The sequence below is a fragment of the Mustela putorius genome, unplaced genomic scaffold (genome assembly GCF_011764305.1).
Source record: "Mustela putorius furo isolate JIRA1106 unplaced genomic scaffold, ASM1176430v1.1 tig00003845_pilon_pilon_pilon, whole genome shotgun sequence".
Taxonomy (NCBI): Eukaryota; Metazoa; Chordata; class Mammalia; order Carnivora; family Mustelidae; genus Mustela; species Mustela putorius.
In genome coordinates, this window is record NW_025421998.1 from 92,075,028 (window position 1) to 92,097,935 (window position 22,908).

Below are 22,908 nucleotides of genomic sequence, written 5' to 3' on the forward strand. Positions count from 1 at the left end.
GAGACTCAGGGTGCCTGGGTCGTGTACAGTCAGTACACATCCAACTCTTGATTTCAGCTCAGGTCATGACCTCAGGATCCTGGGATCAAGCCCCGCATTGGGCTCCAAGCTCAGCGTGGAATCTGCTTGAGATTCTCTCTCTCTCTGCCCCTCCCACTCATGCTGACTTGCTCTAAAAGAAATAAATAAAATCTTATAAATAAAGAAAAAAATCTCTGAGCCTTGGCCTCCTTATCAACTAAATGAGGTTAATAATACACCTTCCTTTTTTCACAGCTTTGCTGTCAGGAACAATGATGAGATATTTTGGATGAAAAATCCCTGGTTCATAATAAAGCCTGTCTCAAATATAAGGAGGTGTAATGGTTTATTACGTATTCTAGAATCTAAGAATTATGTATTCTATTTGCTTTATAACATTCACCTCTTTCACATCCATTTCAGAAAGACTCAAAAAATTGCAAGGGTTAATATCATTGAACAATGTGAAAATGATCACAAAATGGAACTGATCCCTTCACACCCATTAAGATGACTGTTATCCTAAAAACCGAAAATAACACGTACTGATGAAGAGGTGGAGAAAATGGAACCCTTGTGCGGTGATGGTGAGAATACAAAATGGCGGAGCTGCTGTGAAAATGGGATGACAGTTCCTCAAAAAATTAAACCGAGCATGACCACATGACCTAACAACTCCACTTCCGGGCACATACCCGAGAGAATTGAAAGCAAGGCCTCAAGCAGGTATTTGTAGACCCATGTTCACAGCAGTATTACTCACAACAGCTAAAGGTAGAAGGAACTCGAGTATCCAACCAGGGATGAAGGAAAAAACAAAATGGGGCATATACACACAGTGTGGAGCGTTACACAAAGCAAAATAAGCCAGTGTCTCAGAAAGACAAACCCCATACGATTCTATTTATATTGGTCCCTAGAGTAGTCCTATTCATGGAAACAGAAAGCAGAATGGTGGTTCCCAGGGGCTGGGCAGAGGAGGAAGGAGGTGTTGCTTCACAGGTATGCAGTTTCAGTTCTGCAAGATGAACGGAGTCTTAGAGATTGGCTGCAGAACAATGTGAGTGGACTTAATGCTGCGGAACACTTAATAATGGTTCATACATTTCCTGTTCTTTGAAACATATGTTGTATTCACTCTTGTCTGATATCACTTACAGCAAAAAGATGCAATTTATAATTTTTTACTTTTATATAATGCTGTCCAATAAACATTTTTATCTTTAAAAAAAAAAAAAAGGTTCAGATGGGGGGCACCTGGGTGGCTCAGTCACTAAGCGTCTGCCTTTGGCTCAGGGTCCTAGGATTGAGCCCCACATCGTGTGCCCTGCTCAGTAGGAAGCCTGCCCCTCCCCCACCTTGTGTTCCCTCTCTTGCTGTGTCTCTATCAAATAAATAAATTAAATCTTCTATTTTAAAAATGGTTCATATGGTAAATTTTGCTAGGTATATTTTTACTGCAATTCTTAAATTATATATAATATATATATATATTCCTTTTTTTGAAAAGGAAGGATATACTAGGACATGGGTTGGACGAACCTCAAAGACATGAAATGAAATGAAATAAGCCCATCACAAAGTATATATCCTATATAACTCCCCTTCTATGAAAATGTTGGAGAGGTAAAATTCATAGAGACGGAAAACAGAATGGCAAGTTGCTAGGCGCAGGCACGGGAAGGAATGGGGTTATTGTTTACTGTCTACAGAGTTTCAGTTCCGGAAGATGGAAAAGTTCCAGGGACCGATGTGGCGATGGCCAACAACAGTGTGAACATAATACCATGATGTACACTTAAAAATGGCTAAAGGAGGGGGGGGCGCCTGGGTGGCTCAGTGGGTTAAAACCTCTGCCTTCAGCTCAGGTCATGATCTCAAGGTCCTGGGATAGAGCCCCTCAGCGGGGAGCCTGGTTCCTCCTCTCTTTCTCTGCCTACCTCTCTGCCTACTTGTGATCTCTCTCTGTCAAATAAATAAATAAATAAATAAAATCTTTTTTATTTATTTTTTTTTTTAAAGATTTTATTTATTTATTTGACAGACAGAGATCACAAGTAGGGAGAGAGGCAGGCAGAGAGAGGGGAATACAGGCTCCCCGCTGAGCGGAGAGCCCGATGCGGGGCTCGATCCCAGGACCCTGGGATCATGACCCGAGCCGAAGGCAGAGGCTTTAACCCTCTGAGCCACCCAGGTGCCCCTAAAATCTTATTTAAAAAATGGTTAAAGGGGTCAATTTTATGTTCTCTTATCACAACTTAAAAGGTAAAAATAAATACATTTTTAAAGAAATAGTATTAAGGACTGTGAATTAAATTGTGTTTGCTTTGCATTAATGCTAGACTTCCTGCATTAATTGTACTGTGGTTATGGAAAAGAGTGGCTCTGTTTTAAGGAAGTGCATGCTTCTATACACAGGTGTACATGCTTCTATACACAGGTGTGATGGCTCCTGAAAGCAGCGTACTCAAACGCTCTGCCCACAAAAAGGTTATGTGTGTGCGTGTCAGTGTTGACAGGTGCACAAAGATGGAAAGAAAGTGACAAAACAATGGCCACAAAACGCTACTGGGACAAAACGATAATAGCTGGGGTGGGGGGGAAGCTTTTGAAAAACAATAGGGACCCCTGGGTGGCTCAGTCCATTAAGTGGCTGCCTTTGACTTGGGTCAGGATCCTAGGATCCTGGGATGGAGTCCCGCATTGGGTTCCCTGCTCAGCAGGGAGCCTGCTTCTCTTTTCCCTCTGCCTGCCACTCCGCCTACTTGTGCTTTCTCTCTGTCTGACAAACAAACAAATAAAATCTCTTTAAAAAAAGAAAAGAAAGATGATAAACATTTGAGCAAACTGGGGGGTGGAGAATGCTTAGCATGCAAATCAAGTTGCAGAATTGCATATATGCTATGATTATAACGCAGTAAAAGTATGCATACGTACAGACAAGGTCTGAAAGCAGCAACAGTCTCATGTGGGGAGGTAGAATGATTATAGGCAAAGTCACACTTCCCTTGTGATTTCAGTTTGTTTCTGTTTCCTCTGTTAATGGAAATGTGAAAAGTGGAAAGCAGTTACCTCTGTGCCCGGAGTGTTTCTTTGGGCTGTGTTTGCTGTTGCAGATGTCCTGGATGTTCTGGACCACGCTGGAGCTGAGCCCGTGCTCCCTCATGATGGCCAGCACCCTTCTGTCCATCAGGTTATGGGACCTGAGGCAGTTGGGGTAGCCGCAGTTCCCTCGGGTGAAGTGCTCGCAGATGTGGAGCCTTTCACACTGTGGATATTTGTTGCAAGTCACTTTTCGACCCTCTCCCTTGTAATTTTTGCATATCTGCAGAGAAAGAAACAGACAATAGCCAGGGACATTAACCCCTTCCCGCATCTACCACAGTCATTAAGGAAAGCCTAAGTCAACAAAAATGTTGGCGGTGAGCAGAGGTACACCGAAGGAAAAAAATACATGGGGTCTTTCGCACTCATTAGATTAGTTGCATTCAACCAATAATTAATTTGGGGTAGAAGAGGACTGCCAGCTGGCTAAACGAGCCGTGAATTTAATCACCCTTTGGAAGAATCAAAGTAAGATATGGCCATGGCCAGCTGCAGAGAGGCCCAAACAAGACCCAAAAGGAGCCCTACATTACAAAGGAACCCCAAAGAGGAAGGTTATCGAGTCATTCTGCAATTGAGGGGGAGACCTGGCTAGCTCAGATGGTAGAGCATGTGACTCTTGATCTCAGGGTTGTGAGTTCGAGCCCCACATTGGGTGTGGAGATTACTTAAAAATAAAAATTTTTAGGAAAAAAAAAAAAAAAGAAAATGACCTGTGGGTCTCCCTTGCAGCTGTTGTCCCTGCAAGGCAGAACATGACCAGGGTTCTCAAAAGGTCAACTAAAGAAGGTAATTTTTCTATTTCTATGTAAATAGCCCTGCAGACATGGAGTTCTTACTGAAAAGAGGGCATACGGATTTCTCGCTGAGGTATTGTTGTGGAGGCCGGACCGTACGACACAGGACAAGAAGCAGCGGATTTCAAAGTCCAAAGCCCCAGCCCTGGACCCAGCTCTGTGACGTCACCTGAATTACCTACTCCCCGCGCCTCTGTCTCCTTTGCTGTGAAGGAGCAAAATATTTGCTCTGTCCTCCTAACCCAATGTATTGAGTGGATTACATAATAAAATATGTAAATGTCCAAAATATAAAATGCACTGCCCATGTTTGAATCGTTACACAAAAGAATCCCAAAGATCAGAACATTTATAAACTGTTCCAACAGATGGAGCAGGCCGGATCCTCCTGGTTCGCTGCGATCTCTCTGGGAGGCAAGGGCCTTCAGACTCTAGCAACGACAATTTAGGTACGCAGACAATTTCGAAAACCTGATTCAAGTAGCTATCACTGCTCTCATGCCTAGTATTCAGATTTTAGACTCTAGACCAGCAGGGTTCTAAGTGGGGTCCCTGGAAACTTGCTGGAAATGCAAATCCCCAGACCCATCCCCACGTCTACAGTCAAGACCACCCGAGGTGGGGTTCAGCACTCTGATGTAACAAACCAGGTGATTCTGAGGCTCACTACAGTTTGAGAACCAGCGTCCTCAAGGCTCTGGCAGAAAGAGAACGATTCGCAACTTCACAAATGACACCTTGGTTAATGATCCTAGGACGGTTCTAATGAGTAGGTAAGAATGCTCCTGGCCTTGATTAGGACAGGACCAATGACAGCATTTCTACGTTTAATAAGCACATTGACATTTTACAAGCTTATAAACCAGGAAGTCAGGTTTACCGGATGCTTTTATGTTCTCACAAGGCAAGGCACAGCGAGGAAGTGTGAACTCTCAGAGGTCTTGTCCACTGCTGCCTCCAACATTTAATTCAGTGCCCACCATTTGCAGGCTCCTAAATGTCAGTCGAACGAATGCACAACCGCAAATGACGTTGAGACCCAGAAGGAGTCCCTGCTTTGTGCCAGATCACACAGAGTCAGGACCGTGAAACTACTCAGCTTACTCTTGTTAAGAAAATATGTATGGACAATATGCAGATGAATGAGTGTGGCTGGGTTCCAATAAAACCTCATTCTAAAACCAGGTGGCAGGCCAAATTTGGCCCCTAGGCCATACTTTGATGAACTTGGATCTAGACTGTCAAGTGACAGAGAAATAAAATGACATTTCATTTGAATCACTCCATTTTGAGGTTTCATTGGTGCAACAGCTTTGCCTATAATCCTCAACCAATATACCCTATTGTCTTCCAAAACCTCAATTCAAAGACCATCTCCTTCCAGGAAGCCACCTAGATGGACAGCATCCCCTAGTCCTTTATCTTCAGGTCACTTCAAATAGGAAGGAAATTGCTGGAATCTTTAGGTCACTGAGCAACAGTCACCTGTTGACTGCTCTCTGCAGAGCCTGGTGGTAACTTTGAGTCCTTTGTGCTCCTATTCCAACACATCCATGACCCAACACGGCCGCTCAGACCCTCCTTGCTACTTCAACTAAGGAATCGTAACTTACCTCAGGCATAAAAAATGGGTCACTTTGGAGGAGGAGCACAGCTAATTCCTTTTGGTTCAGTCCAGAGAGCTCATGGTTTTTCAAGACCTTGAAGTTCTCTTCTGAGAGAACATTGTGAGAATATTTGCACAAATTCCTGGAAAAAGACAACAATCGTCAGTGTTTCCATGACACAGAAGTAAAGAAAACCAAATCATCCAGGGAACTCTCAGCTATTGGTGCCCACATCCTTTGGTAACTAATCCTGCTTAGAGAACACGTTTTAAAAATATAAATTGATGAAACAGTGGGGGTACAGGGGATGTATTTTTAAAAGATTTTATTTATTTGTTTGAGAGAGAGGGAGAGAGTGTGTGTGTGTGCACACTCAGGGAGGAAGACATGGGGGCTCGATCCCACAACCCCAAGATCACAACCTGAGCAAAAACCAAGAGTCAGACGCTCAACTGAACGAGCCACCAGGTTCCCCAACACTGTATTTTTTCCACAAATTATACACATCTGTATTTCAAATTGCTGCAATGCTTCTTTAAACAGTATCTCCTCCAATATACATTATTAGGGGGAAAAAACTGACAAAGAAACGAAAATCAATTTATTGGAAATGATTGCCCACTGAGGGACAAAGATGAATTAGGGAATACATCTATGGACTTGGGGCACCTGGGCTGGTTCAGTCCATAGGGCATATGACTCTTGATCTCAGGGCTGTGAATCTGAGTCCCATGTTGGTTGCAGAGATTACTTAAAAATAGAATCTTAAAAAAAAATATGTGTATGGACGGACAATAAAAGTGAATGAGAAACGAGATTCCATTTATCAGTTTTTTAATATTTTATTTATTTGAGAGAGAGAGAGCATGAATGGGGAGGGTGGGCAGAGGGAGAGGGAGAAGCAGACTCACCACTGAAGAAGAAGCCCAATGCGGGGCTTGATCCCAGACCCCTGGTATCATGACCTGAGCTCAAGGCAGACCTTTTAAAGATTTTGTTTGTTTGTTTATTTGTCTGTTTGTTTAACAGAGAGAGAAAGAAAGAGACAGCATGAGAGGGGGAAGGGTCAGAGGGAGCAGACTCCCCACTGAGCAGTGAGCCCAATGTGGGACTCGATCCTGGGACTCCAGGATTGTGACCTGAGCTGAAGGCACTTGCTTAACCAACTGAGCCGCCCAGGTGCCCCTACTTATCAAATGTTTTAATGATACAAAATTATCCATTGCTTTCTTTCTCCTATGTCTTATATACCAACGTATACTTATATGATCTGTGACTACAAAGAAATGGAACAAGCTCTTAGTTGCATGTTTCAAAACAACTCTACAGAAAAAGAAATAGAAATCCCTGCACTTTAAATCATCAACAGCCTAGCTCCGCACTGTCCAGGAGAGCACACTCTATGATCATGGAATTGTTCTATAATCTGAGCTCTCCGAATATGGCTATCAAGCATTTGAAACACAGCTAGCAATGCTTCAGAACTAAATTTTCCATTTTACCTTATTTTAATTAATTTAAACTCGAATAGCCACCTGGAACTAGTGACTACCATCCCAATGGCAGAGACCTAGGTCTTCAGTGTTCAAAGTGTAGTGGGAGAACCAGTAGTATCAACCATGGCCACAGAGCTTGTCAGAAATCCAGAGTTTCAGGCCCCACCCTAGTTACACTGAATCAAAATCTGCCTTTCAACAACATCCCCAAATGACTTAATGACATTAAGGTCCTTAGATCATTGAGAAACCCGGATAGTCATGTTGTTTTCATTAGACAAAAGTAATTGGGCAGTTATCAGTGTCCACATAACAAAATAATTCCAGTTTTTGACTTACATACACTACCCACAATTATAGCCAACGTCCTCAGCTTTATGGTTTTAATAGTTATTAATATGACAGATATTAATATTTTCTAGTTTGTAAAACCATCATCAAATTATCAGGTGGTTAAGTATGGCTGGTTTTCACTATATAAATAGCATGGCTACAATTACCTTTGTACAAATAACTTCCCATCTTCTACAATATTCTCCTGGGATTTATTCCTTTTATTCCTTTGGGACTATTGCCTCAAAGGACAAAATAATTTTCTTGGCAGCTTGTTTCACTTTGATCTACTGCTCTCCAGGAAACATACCAGCAATCTGTGAGTGTGTCTATTTCCTGCAAGCACATTAACAAGGAGTTTTATCACCTTTGCTAGTTCAGTAGGTATAAAATAGACTTGTGCTTTAAATTTGAAATTTATTTATTTAAAAGACTGAAATATTACCAAATGTTGGCTTGATGTTTATAGTTCCTTTCCCTTACTTCCTTACTATTTGTTCATATTTTTTAACTGTCTGTAGTAGGGAACGGTTACTGACCTACAGATTTGTAACTGTTCTTTATACTTTTAAAAATTATTACCAGCTTGTTTATTTCAAATAGTTTTGCATTTTTTCTCTTTTTACCAAGAACTTTAATTAAGGTTGCTGTTGCTAAATTTTTATGTGATCAGACCCTTCCAATTTTCTTTCATGGTCCTAATAATTTTTTTAAAGAATTTTTATTTATTTATTTGACAGGGAGAGAGAGAGACAGAGAGAGAGGGAACACAAGCAAGGGGAGTGGGAGAGGGAGAAGCAGGCTTCCCACTGAGCAGGGAGCCTGACGCAGGACTCAACCACAGGACCCTGTGATCATGACCCAAGCTGAAAGCAGATGCTTAACAACTGAGCCACCCAAGGGCCCTTCTCTTTCATAATTTTAATAGTTGAGGTCTTAATTCCTCCACTATAGTAGAATAACTATAGTAAACCATTTTGTTTCACTTGTAAAAGAGATATCTTCAACTATAATTCTTTAAAACATCTGGAGCTTATTATGACAAATTGTGTCAGAAAGGGAGAGAAATGCTTTATATCAACTTTTCTGAATAATAATCCTATTCTTTTTTTTTTTTTTTAAGAGGGAGGGAGGAAGGAAGTGACAGAGGGAGAAGGAGAGAGAAAATCTTAAGCAGGTGCCATGCCCACCCAGCACGGAGCCCCATTCAGGGCTTGAACTCACAATCCTAAGATCATGACCTGAACCAAAATCAAGAATCAGATACTTAACAGACTGAGCCATCCAGGTGCCTCTCAATGATAATTGTATTAAACAGGATTCCTCTCGTATTATTCTGTAATTCTGGACTATTTTGTGTTAATCTTGTAACTTAGAACTCTTGGAATCTCTATTGGGATTTTATCAATCTATAGTTCTGCTTTAAATCTAATACAACTTAAATCTCCTTTGTGCCATATTTTAAATATTAAAGAATAATTTATCACATCATTGGCTTACTCCTTTTCCAAAAACTCTTTAGTGTGCTTACCTGTTATTTTCTCTATATAAATTTTACTAAGGTTTTGTCAATTTCCATACAAATATCATATTGAGAATCTAATTTGTGTTAACTCCTTAAATTAGATCAGATATTATGTCATCTTAACTACGTTAATCTTCTGGTTCCAAAACAGAAACACTCTCTCCATTTATTCAAGTTTTCTTTTTCTTTTTCTTTTTTTTAAGATTTTTTTTTCTTTATGTAACAGAGAGAGAGATCACAAGTAGGCAGAGAGGCAGGCAGTCGGGGGGGGGGGGAGGAGGGGGGTGTAGGCGGGGAGCCTGATGTGGGGCTTAATCCCAGGACCCTGAGATCATGACCTGAGCTGAAAGCAGAGGCCTTAACCCACTGAGCCACCCAGGCGCCCCTCAAGTTTTATTTTTCTTATGGAGAATTACAATCTTTCTTTTAATAGTTTTCTTTCATTTCCCAAATATTAAACATTCATCTATTGCCACTATTTTTTAGTTGTTTGTCACCCATAAGCAGAAATGCAAACAACTTTGCAAAACCATCTTAATGAAGCTGATAATTTTTTTTTACGGACAGAGATCACAAGTAGGCAGAAAGGCAGGCAGGGGGCGGGGGAAGCACACTCCCTGCTGAGCAGAGAGACCCATATGGGGCTCAATCCCAGGACCCTGGAATCATGACCTGAGCCAAAGGCAGAGGCTTTAACCCACTGAGCCACCCAGGAGCCCCATGAAGCTGATAATATTTTTAATGTGACCATCTAGATAAAAGTTATTCTCTAAAAATTAATCTTTAAAAGTCACTTATTCTGGGGTGCCTGACTGGGGCGCTCACTCAGTAGAGCACATTTGAGCCCATGTTGAGTATAGAGATTACTAAAAAGTGGGGGGGGGGCACTATTCAAATGCTGGTCTGGGTGTAAGGCGTTTCTGAAACCCTCTGGAGTTGCCTTCAGATCTAGCTATGGAACTGCCTTCAGAAAAAAAAAAAAAAAATCACAGAATCAATGATTGTGTCTGCTACCCTCTAAGCCCTCAAGAACCAACCGGCCCTCCCATGCACTTTCCTTCATAGAGAAGTCCAGGGCAGCTGAGCAGGCTCCGGTGACAGCCTCTATTCTAGCCATTTCCTCAGGCGGGCCTTCTGCGTCTCTGGCACTCCTTGATAAAGCTGACTTCAGCTCTCTCAGCTTGCTTTGGGGTTCTGTGGTTTCCGATAAAACTGCTCCCAGCAGTCCCCACCAGGACCCTCTGCAGCTGGGCTACAACTCCACCTTATCACTCCTCCCACCCGCCATGGGAGGGGGGAATCTGGAGAGAATCGACATTGAGGGGGAGGGGGTCCTCGGCCTCCAGTCCAGGCAGAAAACCGCTCTATCACCAGATGAATGGGAGACTCCTTAGCTAGAAGGCCCCTCACTCCACTGGCCAGAGCCATTAATGATCCCCCCCCCTTGCTACTGATGAATCACAGAACTCTACCTCTGAAACTAATAATACACTGTATGTTAACTGATTGAATTTAATTTAAAAAAAAAAAATGATCCCCTTGCTGTGGAGCTGAAAATGACCTCGGTGAAATAAACACCCCACCACTGGACAGGTTTCACCCTCTGTCTCTGAGATACATGACAACTGTTCCTGGAAAGGAACTGAGAATCTTTGCTTTCTCTTTAGTCTCTAATGCAGACGTTGTCCGACCACCCTTGCCAAGACGATGGCCCCTCTCTTATGGCAGAATCAGAATCACGGAAGAGGACCCAGCCCCTCTCCAGGTCACAGCTAGATGCAGCAATGGTCCTACCTGTCCTAGCTGAGAAGAAGTAGGGTACTTCCAAGTTCCCCGAAGTCAACATTTCCTGTAAATAACTAGAGGCCACCAGGCAGCCTAATGGTTCTATCCAGAACCCCGAGTCTCCAGACTTTCCGTGCTCACCCAAGACAATCACGTCTGGCACTGAGCTGGCCGGGTCCTTGCTGCATCCTGTCTGAAGGAGGCTCAGTTTCACCATCACTTTTCACCTCTACCCTCAGGCAAACTGCTTACTCCTCTAATGTCCTCTGGGACACTCACTCTGTACCCAGCTTCAGTCGGCAACAACTACGTCTAGCCTTGGTCTCTAACCAACAGTGTCCTCCTGGGGAAACCCTGCTCCATTTTCCTACATTCCCTGGGCTGCTCCCCACTTCTCAGGGGCTTTTCTCTTTGCCTAATTTTCCCTTTGCCTAATTTCATACTGGTCTGCCACGAGGGTGGGGCAGTTCGTGCTCATCTCCTCCGGAGCCAGCCAGGGAGGACGAAACTGACGTTTATTACATGTTTACTAAGTGACAGGAACTCTCCATCTGATATTTAATAAGTAACATGGTACGCCTATGAGGAAGCAGTTTACTTTTTACTTTGGGAAACTGAGGCTGATAAAATGAGAAATCAAAAATGAAATAAAATGAGGAACTCCAAGGTAACTCAAATAAGAGGAAGATCTGATGAGTGAACCCCCATCTCAAAACAAAACAAAACAAAGCAAAAACACAGAATCTGGAAAAACAAAAGCAGATCAAAACTTTTCCAAACCAAAAAGGTGGGAGAGGAGAAGGAAAAAAAAAAAAAAAGCCCATCTGGATGATTTAAAGCACTGTTCCCAATGCACGTGAATCTGTGAAGGGTGGAACTAGGCACACGGCACGACAGAAACTACTTCTTAGGACTGGTGTTGGGGAGACAAGTTCAGCAGAACCCGCCACTATTAGGGCTTGACGGAGATCGTGACTTAGGTTGAAGGCAGCAGAAGCTTCCTTCCCACCTCCTGCTCATCACTAAGCCAGTGGTTCTCCAAGTGAGGTCCCCAGACTAGCATCACTGGGAAGTTGTCAGAAGTCAAATTCTCAAGCCCCATCTCAGCTACTGGCTGGGTCTCAAACTCTTGGGGTGCGTCAGAATCTTCTAGAAAGTTTGCTAGGACACAGATTACTGGGCTCCACCCCCAGAGTTTCTGATAGGTGGGTGGGTCTGGGGTGGGGACTGCGGATGTGCACTTCTGACAAGGGCCCAGGTGATGCTGCTGCATGTCAGGACCAGGGCTCCACCTGGGAAGATGGAGACTTGAGCTGCCTTCTCCGGGGAAAGGCAAGTGAGCGCACAGTGGCAGGGGCTCCCCCCTTCCCAATTCCCTCCCAACACCCGCCCCCAGCCTCATACAGAGAAGAGCTCTCCTACAAACCATTATGAACTGCCCAGGGGAAAACAAGGGTTTGCAGAATTCTGCCTGCACTTGGAGCAGATAAACTTCAAACAGCATGAGCTGGGATAGGAGATGATAACTTAAAAAAAAAGGAGCAAAGATGGCCTTGGAAGAACATAATCGTCTCCTTTTCAAGAATCTCTGGCCAAAACCTAAAAACAAATGACCTTTTTACGTTTCTCTTCCAGTCACAGAACAAAATGTTATTTTAACCCAGGCAATAAATCCTCCCCCACACCTTGGAGGAGGGCTGGGCAGCAGAGTGGCTCTCATCCCTGGCTACACATAATAATCAACTGGGGAGTGTTTAGAAACACCTAAGCCTAACCCTCGAAGACTGACTTAATCGGAGAGGGGGGACAGGTGATTCCACCGTGCAGCGGGAACTGAGAATTGCTAGTTGGACTCGTCCGATCAGAGTCTGAGCTCGGTTCCAGAGCTAGAAGGTCACCTCGGAGCCCTTGTGCTTCCCAAGCTGGTCAACACAGAGCCAGCTCTGGGCTCCATAACCAGACCAACTGGGAAAAGATAACAATCTTGGGGGGTGGGTTTGACAGTAATTTGTCTCAAAATACCCCTCCCCTTCTCCACTCACTCCCTCTGCTCCCCAACACCTTATGGACAGGGGCTGATAAAAACAAAGATAGAGTTGATTTGTAAAGAAAATAGGAAACAGGAAACAGCTCACCATGCTATAAACCAGGGGGGAAAGGAACCAGGAGGTGTAAAAGATAAAATCTAGCAAATGCTGGCCTAAAGAGGAAAATGTCACTGATCAAAAACAACCGTAATGAAGTATTATTTCAAAGCCATGAGACTCCCGTTCCCTATGTCTGTACTGCCGATGTTCAAGGTTAAACCGCCAGGCTACTAGAGATAGGGGTGGCTCTGTGAATCTGGGAGTCCTGGGGAGAATTGGAGTGGGCCAATAGAGAGCACCAGAAGCAGGATAAGGGACCGTGTAGGGAAAGAGAAAGCGTGGGGCTGAAGAAAGGAGATGACTCTAGCCACGACTGCGCTATCCAGAACCTACAAGGTGCAAAGAAGAGCAGGCCGGCCAACTGCGGCCACAGAGCGAACTCCAGGTGCACCTGCTACAGACAGGAATGCACCTCGTTGGCTGCAAGACTCTGGGCAGCAGAGGGCAACAGGAGAGGACCACGCCTACAGAGGATGGGGGTTGGAAGGAACCAAGGACCTGCATGTAGTCTACTGCACCAAGAGTGGGGCACCCAGAAATCATCTCTCTGTCACTGCAGAGAATGCCTCCCATCCCCAGTGCTCCAAGTTAGTGTTGCCCATTAGAATCACCTAGGGAGGGGCGCCTGGGTGGCTCATTGGGTTAAAGCCTCTGCCTTCGGCTCAGGTCATGATCTCAGGGTCCTGGGATGGAGCCCCACATCGGGCTCTCTGCTCAGCAGGGAGCCTGCTTCCTCCTCTCTCTCTCTGCCTGCCTCTCTGCCTGCTTGTGATCTCTCTCTGTCAAATTAATAAATAAAATCTTAAAAAAAAAAAAAAAAAAAGAATCACCTAGGGACTTCTAAAAAAGCTCAGTGCCCTCGTCATACTCCAGACCCAATAAATTGGAACCTGTTGCGGGGGAGGAGCCGGGCTTCGGGATTCTTTTTAAAGACTCCTCAAGTCATTCCAAAGGGCAGCAGAGTCTGGGAACCATCTCCCTAAGTCCACATCAGGACTGAGAAAAGGCGTAGGAAGCGAAGAGTAAAGGGTTCCGGGGTGCTGGTGGTTTTGCCAGAATCTTGATGATTAGACAAAGGGAGCCCCCAAGATCCTCTCCTCACAAAGGTCCCTTCCCTTCTCCTCCTGCCGTACTTCCTCAACATGAATCCTTTTGGAAGTAAAGAGAAAGATTCAAATAGACTAGAGAGAAAGACTAATAAACTGGTTTGAAGATTCCTTTCGCGGGAAAGAAAGGGGCAGAAGCCTCTAGAACAGGCTGTTTGCCACAGAGAGCATGTGCTCAATAAGTATTTGTTGAGGGAGTGGCAAGAATGCCCCACGTCCCCGTGTGTCCTGCGTCCCCGTGTGACCAGTAACAGGTCACCCTAACCTTGGAGAAAGCAATCCTTTTCTTCAACTCCTGTTTACTCTGCACAAAAGAATCCATCCCACTTCTCTTTTATGCCCTCAGAGTCCGAAGCACATATAACCCCGCTTTTGCAATCTGCCAGGAAGCACACCCCTGCAAAAGAATCCTAGGCGAGGCCGAAAATGCAGATCCTCAGGCCCAATCCACCCTCCCCAACCACCCCCCACCGCCGCCACCGCAAAACTGGAATCTTTGATGTGGGACATGGAAATCTGCGTTAAGTAAGCTCTCCCCCAAGTGATTCAGATATATATCAAAGTCTGAGACGCACTGCTCCAAAGCTGGTTACCTACCACACCCTAGGAGCTATCCAAAACTGATACCTCAGGGTACAGCCAAAAAAAAAAAAAAAAAAGTTACAACTCTTTATATACATTTTTACTTAAAAAAAGTAAAAAATTATTGCCTGAGCTATAAGAGACAGAGACGTAGGGAGGATAATCGGTTAACTCAGAAGGTGCACAAGATGACCTTTAGAACAGAAATTTTCTTTTTCCTTTTTCTAATAGAAATTGCCTGTATCCATTGGTGTATAACCAATGGGGTATATCCATTCATCAAGACTCTTCAGCCTGGAGATGCTGGGGTGTCTCATTCGGTTAAGCGGCTGCCTTCGGCTTGGGTCATGATCTCAGCGTCCTCAGATCAAGTCCCACATCCGGCTCCTTGCTCCGCAGGGAGCCGGCTTCTCCCTCTGCCTCTGCCTGTCACTCTGCCTGCTTGTACTCTCTATCTCTCTGATAAATAAATAAATAAAATCTTAAAAAAAAAAAAAAAAGACTCTTCAGCCTGGATACTTTTAAATGGGTTCGTTCTACTGTATGTAAATCATAGAAAGTTGATTTTAAATGTTTTTTAAAAGATGAAAACAAGTGAGTCAATATTTAAGATCCAAATTAAGAATTAACGTTAGTTATGTGATTTTTAAGTAAATACATACATAATCAGAGTACATGCTCAAAATGTTCTCTACGGAGAGGGCTTTAGAATCAAAATGTTTGAAAACTATTCCCCTAGGTGACCTGATGCTCTGAGTGGGTGTGAAACAGATGAAAAACTTTCTCAGGGAGGAGGAGCAAAAAAGATGGCAAAACAGGGCTCTGCTCTCTCCTCAAAACCCAAGTCCAGCTCCTCTGCTCCGACTTAGTGAAACTGACTCTTCACTGGGCCTGAAATCCTAAGTCTTCCTGGATTCTTTTACTCCTTTTCACCCTCATTCTGGGGCCTTGCCAACCCCAGAGTAGCCTATATAGGTAAAGATCAAAGACACCTGTTTGGAAGTAAATATGGCCAGGAACTATAAGCAAATTAGAACCCTTTTACAGAAGGAAAACAACCCTGCATTCATTTTCTCTGTTCACTTTGGCCATCTCTCCATTACGTAAAAAGTAGAAAGTATTTTGTTGGCAGATGCTTCCTTGTCCCTCACTCAACATTTCATCAAGATTCACACTATCCTATCACTCATAATGTCCTTACGTCCCTTAGCTTAATTTCTGCAGAAAGCGGCAGGAATTGAAAGTCAGAATCAGCCAAGTGAAAATAAACATGAAGCAAATCTAAAAAGGGAATAGAAATTCCCAAATGATTCCGATGGGGCACGCCCCCCTCTGGGCCCTGATACCGCCATCAACCTGACAGCTAGACTTGGCGGACAGAGCACACTCAGTAACTGAAGGGACTTCCGGGAAGACTCCAGCTCTGCAAATACACCACACAGATGACATGTGACATGCAAAAGTAAAAGGCAAACCTTCAAAACAAGTGTCAAAACTGTGTCTGGCTAGACACAGTAGGACAAATACTGTATGATTCCATTTGCAAGAAATATCCAGAATGAGGCAAATCCATGGAGACGACAGGTAGATTAGAAAGGGGTGGACAGGAGAGGGGAGAACAGGATGACTGCTGATTGGTGTAGGGTTTCTATGTGGGCTGAGGAGAATGTTCTGGAACCAGAGAATGGCAATGATTGCATATCATGAACATACTTATCGCCATTGAACTGTATGCTTCCCACCCACCCCCCCCCCGCCACCACCCAGTCTGGAGGTCATTCTTCTTTTTTTTTTTTTTTAATTTTAATTCCAGCATAATTAATACACAGGGCTATACTACTTTCAGATGTCTGTTTAGTGATTCAGCAGTTCTATCCATTTACTCAGTACTCATCAAGATTAAGTATGAACTATGCACTTGGAAATGGCAGGGGGAGTAATACAGGGATACTGGTCAAAGGATGCAAATCTTCAGTTATAAAATGAATATATTCTAGAGACCTAAGGTACACCATGGTGGCTATAGATGATAATACTGTATACTTGAAATCTGCTAAGAACTCTGCTACTTTCTTAGATCTTAAGTGTTCTCATCATCATCATCAAAAAAAAAAAAAGGCATAAACTTTCTTAGATCTTAATTGTTCTCATCATCATAAAAAAAAAAAGGCATAAACAGATGAGGAGATAGATAGGGTAATTAGCTTGATTGAGGACATTATTTTACAATGTACACATATATCAAAATATCACAGGGGCACCTGGCTGGCTCAGTCCATGCAGCATGAGGCTCTCGATCTCAAGATCTGGAGTTTGAGTCTCACTTTGGGGGTACAGATTACTTTTAAAAATAAAAACAAAATACCACATTGTATACCTAAGTATATACAATGTTTCTTAGTCAATGGTACCTTATAGAAGCTGAAGAGAAAAAAAGAACAGTATTTACCTCTATCACCTCTAAGATGGGGGAGATAATCAAGAAAGGGAATTCAGGCGTGTCTGGGTGGCTTAGTCAGTTAAACGTTGGACTCTTGATATCGGGGTTCAAGTCCCATGGCAGGCTCCACACTGGGCATGGAGTCTACTTAGAAAAGAGAGAGAGAGGGGCACCTGGGTGGCTCAGTGGGTTAAAGCCTCTGCCTTCAGCTCAGGTCATGATCCCAGGGTCCTGATCAAGCCCCGTATCGGGCTCTCTGCTCAGCGGGGAGCCTGCTTCCTTCTCTCTCTCTGCCTCCTCTCTTGCCTACTTGTGATCTCTGTCTGTCAAATAAATAAATAAAATCTTTAAAAAAGAGAGAGAGAGAGAGAAAGAGAGAATTCGGGGGACAGTTAAATGAGTAATATTGTATTTCTGAAGCTGATTCATGTGTACACAGGTAACTCATTGGATGCTTTATATATTTTCATAAGAGTTAAGTATCACAGGGCGCCTGGGTGGCTCAGTGGGTTAAGCCGCTGCCTTCGGCTCAGGTCATGATCTCAGGGTCCTGGGATCGAGTCCCACATCGGACTCTCTGCTCAGCAGGGAGCCTGTTTCCTCCTCTCTCTCTCTCTCTCTGCCTACTTGTGATCTCTCTCTGTCAAATAAATAAATAAAATCTTTAAAAAAAAAAAGAGTTAAGTATCACATAATAAAAACTTTAAAGAGAAAATTCTTTTAAAAATTAGAACATTAACATATCATTTTATGGCCTTGGAATTGGATAAACTAAAAAAAATTCTGATAATGCCAAGTGCCAGCCGGCATTATCTTATTATATTATCTTATTATATAAGATGGGGAAACTGGGACTCTAAAACAGGAAACTCTTTGTCAGAATCTGGAAAAGTTGAAGCTGTGCGACCATTCAGCCCAGCAATTCCATTTCCTCATGACCTAGCTACTCTGGAGAAGCACCAAGAGACATGTATATTCTTGACATCAGGATTTTCTACAGCAAAAAAACTGGAAATATCCCAAATGACTGTTCCTGGGGTCACAGGTACTGAACTATGCCAGAAATCACAGAATGAAATACTATACAGCCGTTAAGATGAATAAATTAGATCCTTATGTATCACTAGGGATATATCTCCAAAGCATAACATTGAAAAAAATTCTCAAATATATAAAACAATACTGCATTTTGTACAAGGATACAAACATGTACATGAGGAAATCATAGAATTCACGGAGGGGCAGAAGACACACCATAAATCCTGATAGAGGTTGCTTCTGGGGAGAGAAAGGAATGAGACTAGGAAATAGAAAATAATATTTGGCCTGTTATGGCTTTTATTGTATCTTAAAAGAAAAGCAAAATGAAAAGCCTAAGTATTTCTTATTCTGGGAGGTGAGTTGTAAGCTTATTTATCTTGTATTTTCTTTTATATAAATTTTGTTATGTTTTTAGAATATAGATTAATACTCTGATGCTTGTTATATTATTCTTTGCAGGGCACCTAGGCAGCTCAGTCAGTTAAGCGTCTGACTTTGGCTCAGGTCATGATCTCAGGGTCCTGGGATCGAGCCCCATATCCAGCTCCCTGCTCAGCAGGAAGCCTTCTCTTTCTCTCTCTGCCATTCCCTCAGCCTATGCTCTCTGGCTCGCTCTTTCTCTCTCTCTCTGTCAAATACATAAATAATTTTTTAAAAAGAATATTATTCTTTGCAATCTGCTTTCCCCCCCCCCAAATGTATTAAATAGTCAATTAAACCTCTTCCATCTAACTACACCACCCAAAGTTACAAGTAACCAAACAGGAAAGGCATACAAACAGGAAAGAGCCCAAAGGAAACACCCACATTGGCAAAAACCGCAAAGCTAGTTGAAAACACTAGAGAGCCTGCTTCACACAGTTAAACGGTCATGCTTGGAAGGAAAAAACAAAAAAAATACAAACAAACAAACACAAAAAAAACCCAGAAAACAAAAAACCCACTCAACTTGAATTAATGGAAGATCCTACTTCACAGAGTTACTTCCCCACGTTAAGTAGCTTGTTAAGTAATCGTGCTGTTGGATCTGGGTTCAACAACTCTGCCAGCTATCTGCTCTGTGGCCTTCTGGAAATTTCTAACAGCTCTGGGTCTGAATTGACTTCTATTAAGAAAGGATTTATAATATCTACTTCCAGAGTCATGGAAAAGACCATCTTGGACACCATCTCTAAACTGCTTGCCATCATGCTTGATACGTAGTTATTTGTTCAATAAATGGTAGTTAACTGTTTGCATCAGAACTGGGATCAGAACTCCACATATATGTGGGCATATATTTTGGCAAAGCAAATGGAAACATCCCAACTGATGTACCAAAACAAGGAAATACCCAACACTGAAGCAAGCATGTTCACTAAGGTGTACAGCTAAAAGCATTGTGAGAGGGGCACTTGGGTGGTTCAGGTCATGCATGATCCCAGGGTCCTGGGATGGAGCCCCCGCTTCAGGCTCCCTGCCCAGCAGGGAGCCTGCTTCTCTCCCTCCCTCTGCCTGCTGCTCCTCCTGCTTGTGCTCTCTATCAAATGAATAAATAAAATATTTTTAAAATTTTTTAAAAAATAAAACCCATGTAAGAAAGACTAGAACTACAGGATAGATAGGAGAAGTCCTATCTATGAATATAAAGGAATTTTTATATAAAACAGTATAGAGGAGATTTTATAAGTCCAGCAAAATGCAAACTGTCCTCAGGCAACTGATAGAAGTATCACTTGGTCAGCAGATCCCATTAACCTGCAGGAAGTCCTTAGACTCCTACATGTCAAGTTTTAGATTTTATAAATTTCTCAGAAGGGGGAATATTTCTAAAACACACTTGGGGGAAAAAACATATTTTTAAGTTTTGAGTTTAAAAAAAAAAAGTTCTCCCAAGGGCCCTATTATGAGGACAAAATACACTTTAATGGATAAAAATTTGTAATTCTAATTCAAAAGTGATGAAAAAGGAAATAAAAAAATACAACTAGATGAATACATTTAAGAAGTGAAAATTTATCGCTTCACTAAAAGAAAAAAAAAAACTTTAATGAATTCCCCAGAGGAGCCATCCAAATTTGAAAGACCGAATTAGCCCTGTATCCTATCTCTCCTTTTAAAATACATAAAAGTCCTGGTTAACAACCCAATTATAGGAGTTTAAAATGGTTTTGATGTTTCAAACCACACACACAAAAATACAATAATATCCATAAAACAAAAAACTAAAGTTTCTAAAAAAAATAAAGTGTCTAAACATATTGTGTATAAGAAATTGCAAGTTTCTTTACATATGGGTATGTAACATATTTAAACAATTATGGATTATATCTTTGTAGGTTTCTTCCTGAAAATGCAAGTCCTATCATAAGACCATCAGGGAAATTTGAATGCCAACCATATATCAGATTATATTAAAATTGTAATTGCAAAAATTTGTGATTGTTATACTATAGTTATGTTAATAATAAAACAGAGTCCTTACCCTGTAGAGACACTAAAGAATTTACGGAACACATAATCTCCGGGATTTGGTTTAAGATAACACATTAGGCGCTGGGGACAGGGATGGAGGGGGAGAAATAAATGAAACAAGACTGACCATATTTTGAAAACTGTTGACTTGAAATGATGGGTACCTAGCACGTCATCATTCTCTTTTCTGTAATATATTTTGAAACTATCTAGAGTAAAAAATTAAAATATAACATATATATTTAAAACTAAAAGCCAACACTCGTTGAATTTTTAGTAACAGATCAGAAAAGCACCAAAAAAAAAAAAAAAAGGAAGAAGATAAATCCCTTCAACTCTGCTGTTATTCAGGATAGTACTAGAATGTTCCTTCCCTTTCTATCCTCCACCCCCTGCCCTCTTCCTCCTCCCAGATTTCCTGGGTCGCTGTGATTTGGCGGATTCCCTCTATACTCATTCATAATTTACCAAAACTTAGAAACCAACTTTCAATTTGGTGCTTCCCAACATATTCAATAAATATATGTTTTTTCAATAATGGAGCACATTCAGCACTTTTTAAGAAGTTTCACCATTTTGTCCTAAAAAAAAAAAAAAAATGTTTTATCTCATCTACCTCATCCATTTAAAACACCAGTCTTGGGGCGCCTGGGTGGCTCAGTGGGTTAAACCCTGTGCCCCCGGCTGGGGTCATGATCTCAGGGTCCTGGGGTCAAGCCCCGCATGGGGCTCTCTGCTTGGTGGAGAGCCTGCCTCCCCCTCTCTCTCTGCCTGCCTCTCTGCCTACTTGTGATTTCTGTCTGTTGGATAAATAAATAAAATCTTTGAAAATAAATAAACAAACAAACAAATAAATAAATAAAACACCGGCCTTTTGTATGCTTTCCTACACACATACTGGGGTGAGTAATCCAAAGGTTTTTGCTAACAAGCACAAGATCAAAAGAGTGATGGCCACTATTTTGGACACCAAGACACCACTTAAAGTTTTTAAGGAGGGGCCAAGTGTAGAAAGTGGTATATCAAGAAAAATGATTGAGCAAGAGTGCACAGGGACAGAAAAGATGGGGAGAAAGACTATGGTCAGAGAGAATCATTCACTAATTGAACAAGCATTCAATCACAAGTGGGATGGATGAGGGAGACCCAGCTGGAAGGGGATAGGAGCCCTCAAGGAAAGGGCTCGGTACTGTGAAGGGTGAAGAAGGGATTGGGGCAGTGCCAGACACCCTCCCCTGGAGGAAAGAGGATGAGTGTAACCGGCTGGCAGCACATCCAGGTACAGATGTTGCTCGGACACTGGGGAAAGAAGAACCCAGAGGTAGCAGGAAGGCGGAGGCAGCCCATATACTCATGGGAGCCATCTTTGTAGATGTGACAGCTGAACCCAAGGGAGTGAGCTCTCCTCGGGAGAGACTGGGAAGACAGGTCAAAAGGCTTAACCCAAAACCTCGGGGCACACTATACTAAAGAGGCAACAAATGAACAAGTGGAAACCCAGAAGCAGCTGCCCGGGAGAGCCGCCGCACTCTTTCAAAGCGGTCCCAAGAGCGGGCAGTCACCCGCTCAAGCCACCACGGAGAACTTGGGGCAGGAGCGCTGGGAGAAGACACTACTTCATCGGTAACCTCGAAGAGGACCATTCTGGCCAGGTGGTGCGGACTAGCCTCAGAGATCAGGGAGGTAATAATGAGGGGCATGGAGGGGGCTGGGAACCGAAGGCCAAGCGCAGGGCCAGCTCGCTGCGGCACAGACAATCCGGGCGCGGAAAGGGACGACGGTAGCACAGAGGGAAAGACTCACGATTCCACACAGGGGAGGCGTTTCCCTTCCTTCCCAAACCTGCCTCTGAATGCTCTAGACCCAGGCTGACCCAAAACTACTGTATTCCTCTGGGGGTGGGGAGATGAGCGTGGTCTTCCCCGGGGCGATGGGGAGTTAGCCAAATCGAGGACAGGTGTGGAGGCGCTGGGCGCAAAGGAACCGCCAAGTGCAGGAGCGCTGGCGGGGCCGGGGAAGCACAGGCGCGAGACTGGAGGTACGAGGTCCCCACGAGGGCGCGCCCCTCGCGGAGCAGCACCCCTGAGAGTGCTCCCAGACCTGAGCCTTGCGAAGCCGCCACCCCCTCCCTCTCATGCACTCACCGATCCGTCTGCGTATAGTTGCACCGACCCAGCAGGTTGAGCTTGCAGAGGTGCAGGTCTTCGCAGGGTCTCTGGCAGAACTTGCGACGGCAGACCCGGGCTCCCGTGGTGGCCACCACGGACCGGGTGATCCCTTCCCTGCCGCCCGTCTCCAACAGCACGAAGCGGTCGGGCCCAGCCTCCTCCAGCACCTCGAGGAGCTGCCCCTCCGGGAGCCTTATCTCTTCGAGCAGCGCGTCCAGGGCCATGCGGCCCCCGTGGGCGCACAGGACTTTGGTGATGAAGCAGCACACCTCCGGGTCCGCCATGGCGCGCTGCGCTCTCC

General features: G+C 43.5%; 1 protein-coding gene across 1 annotated transcript in view; it reads right to left on the minus strand.

Moving 5' to 3' along the window:
• ZC3HAV1 (zinc finger CCCH-type containing, antiviral 1) overlaps window positions 1–22,908 on the minus strand; it is a 58,920-nt gene extending 36,012 nt beyond the window's left edge. The window contains exons 1-3 of the mRNA XM_004741676.3: window positions 22,584–22,908; window positions 5,537–5,672; window positions 3,094–3,346 (exon numbers count right to left, since the gene is read on the minus strand). Of these exons, the coding sequence (XP_004741733.1) occupies window positions 3,094–3,346; window positions 5,537–5,672; window positions 22,584–22,891 (697 nt within the window). The 5' untranslated portion in view covers window positions 22,892–22,908. The remainder of the gene's footprint in view (window positions 1–3,093; window positions 3,347–5,536; window positions 5,673–22,583) is intronic.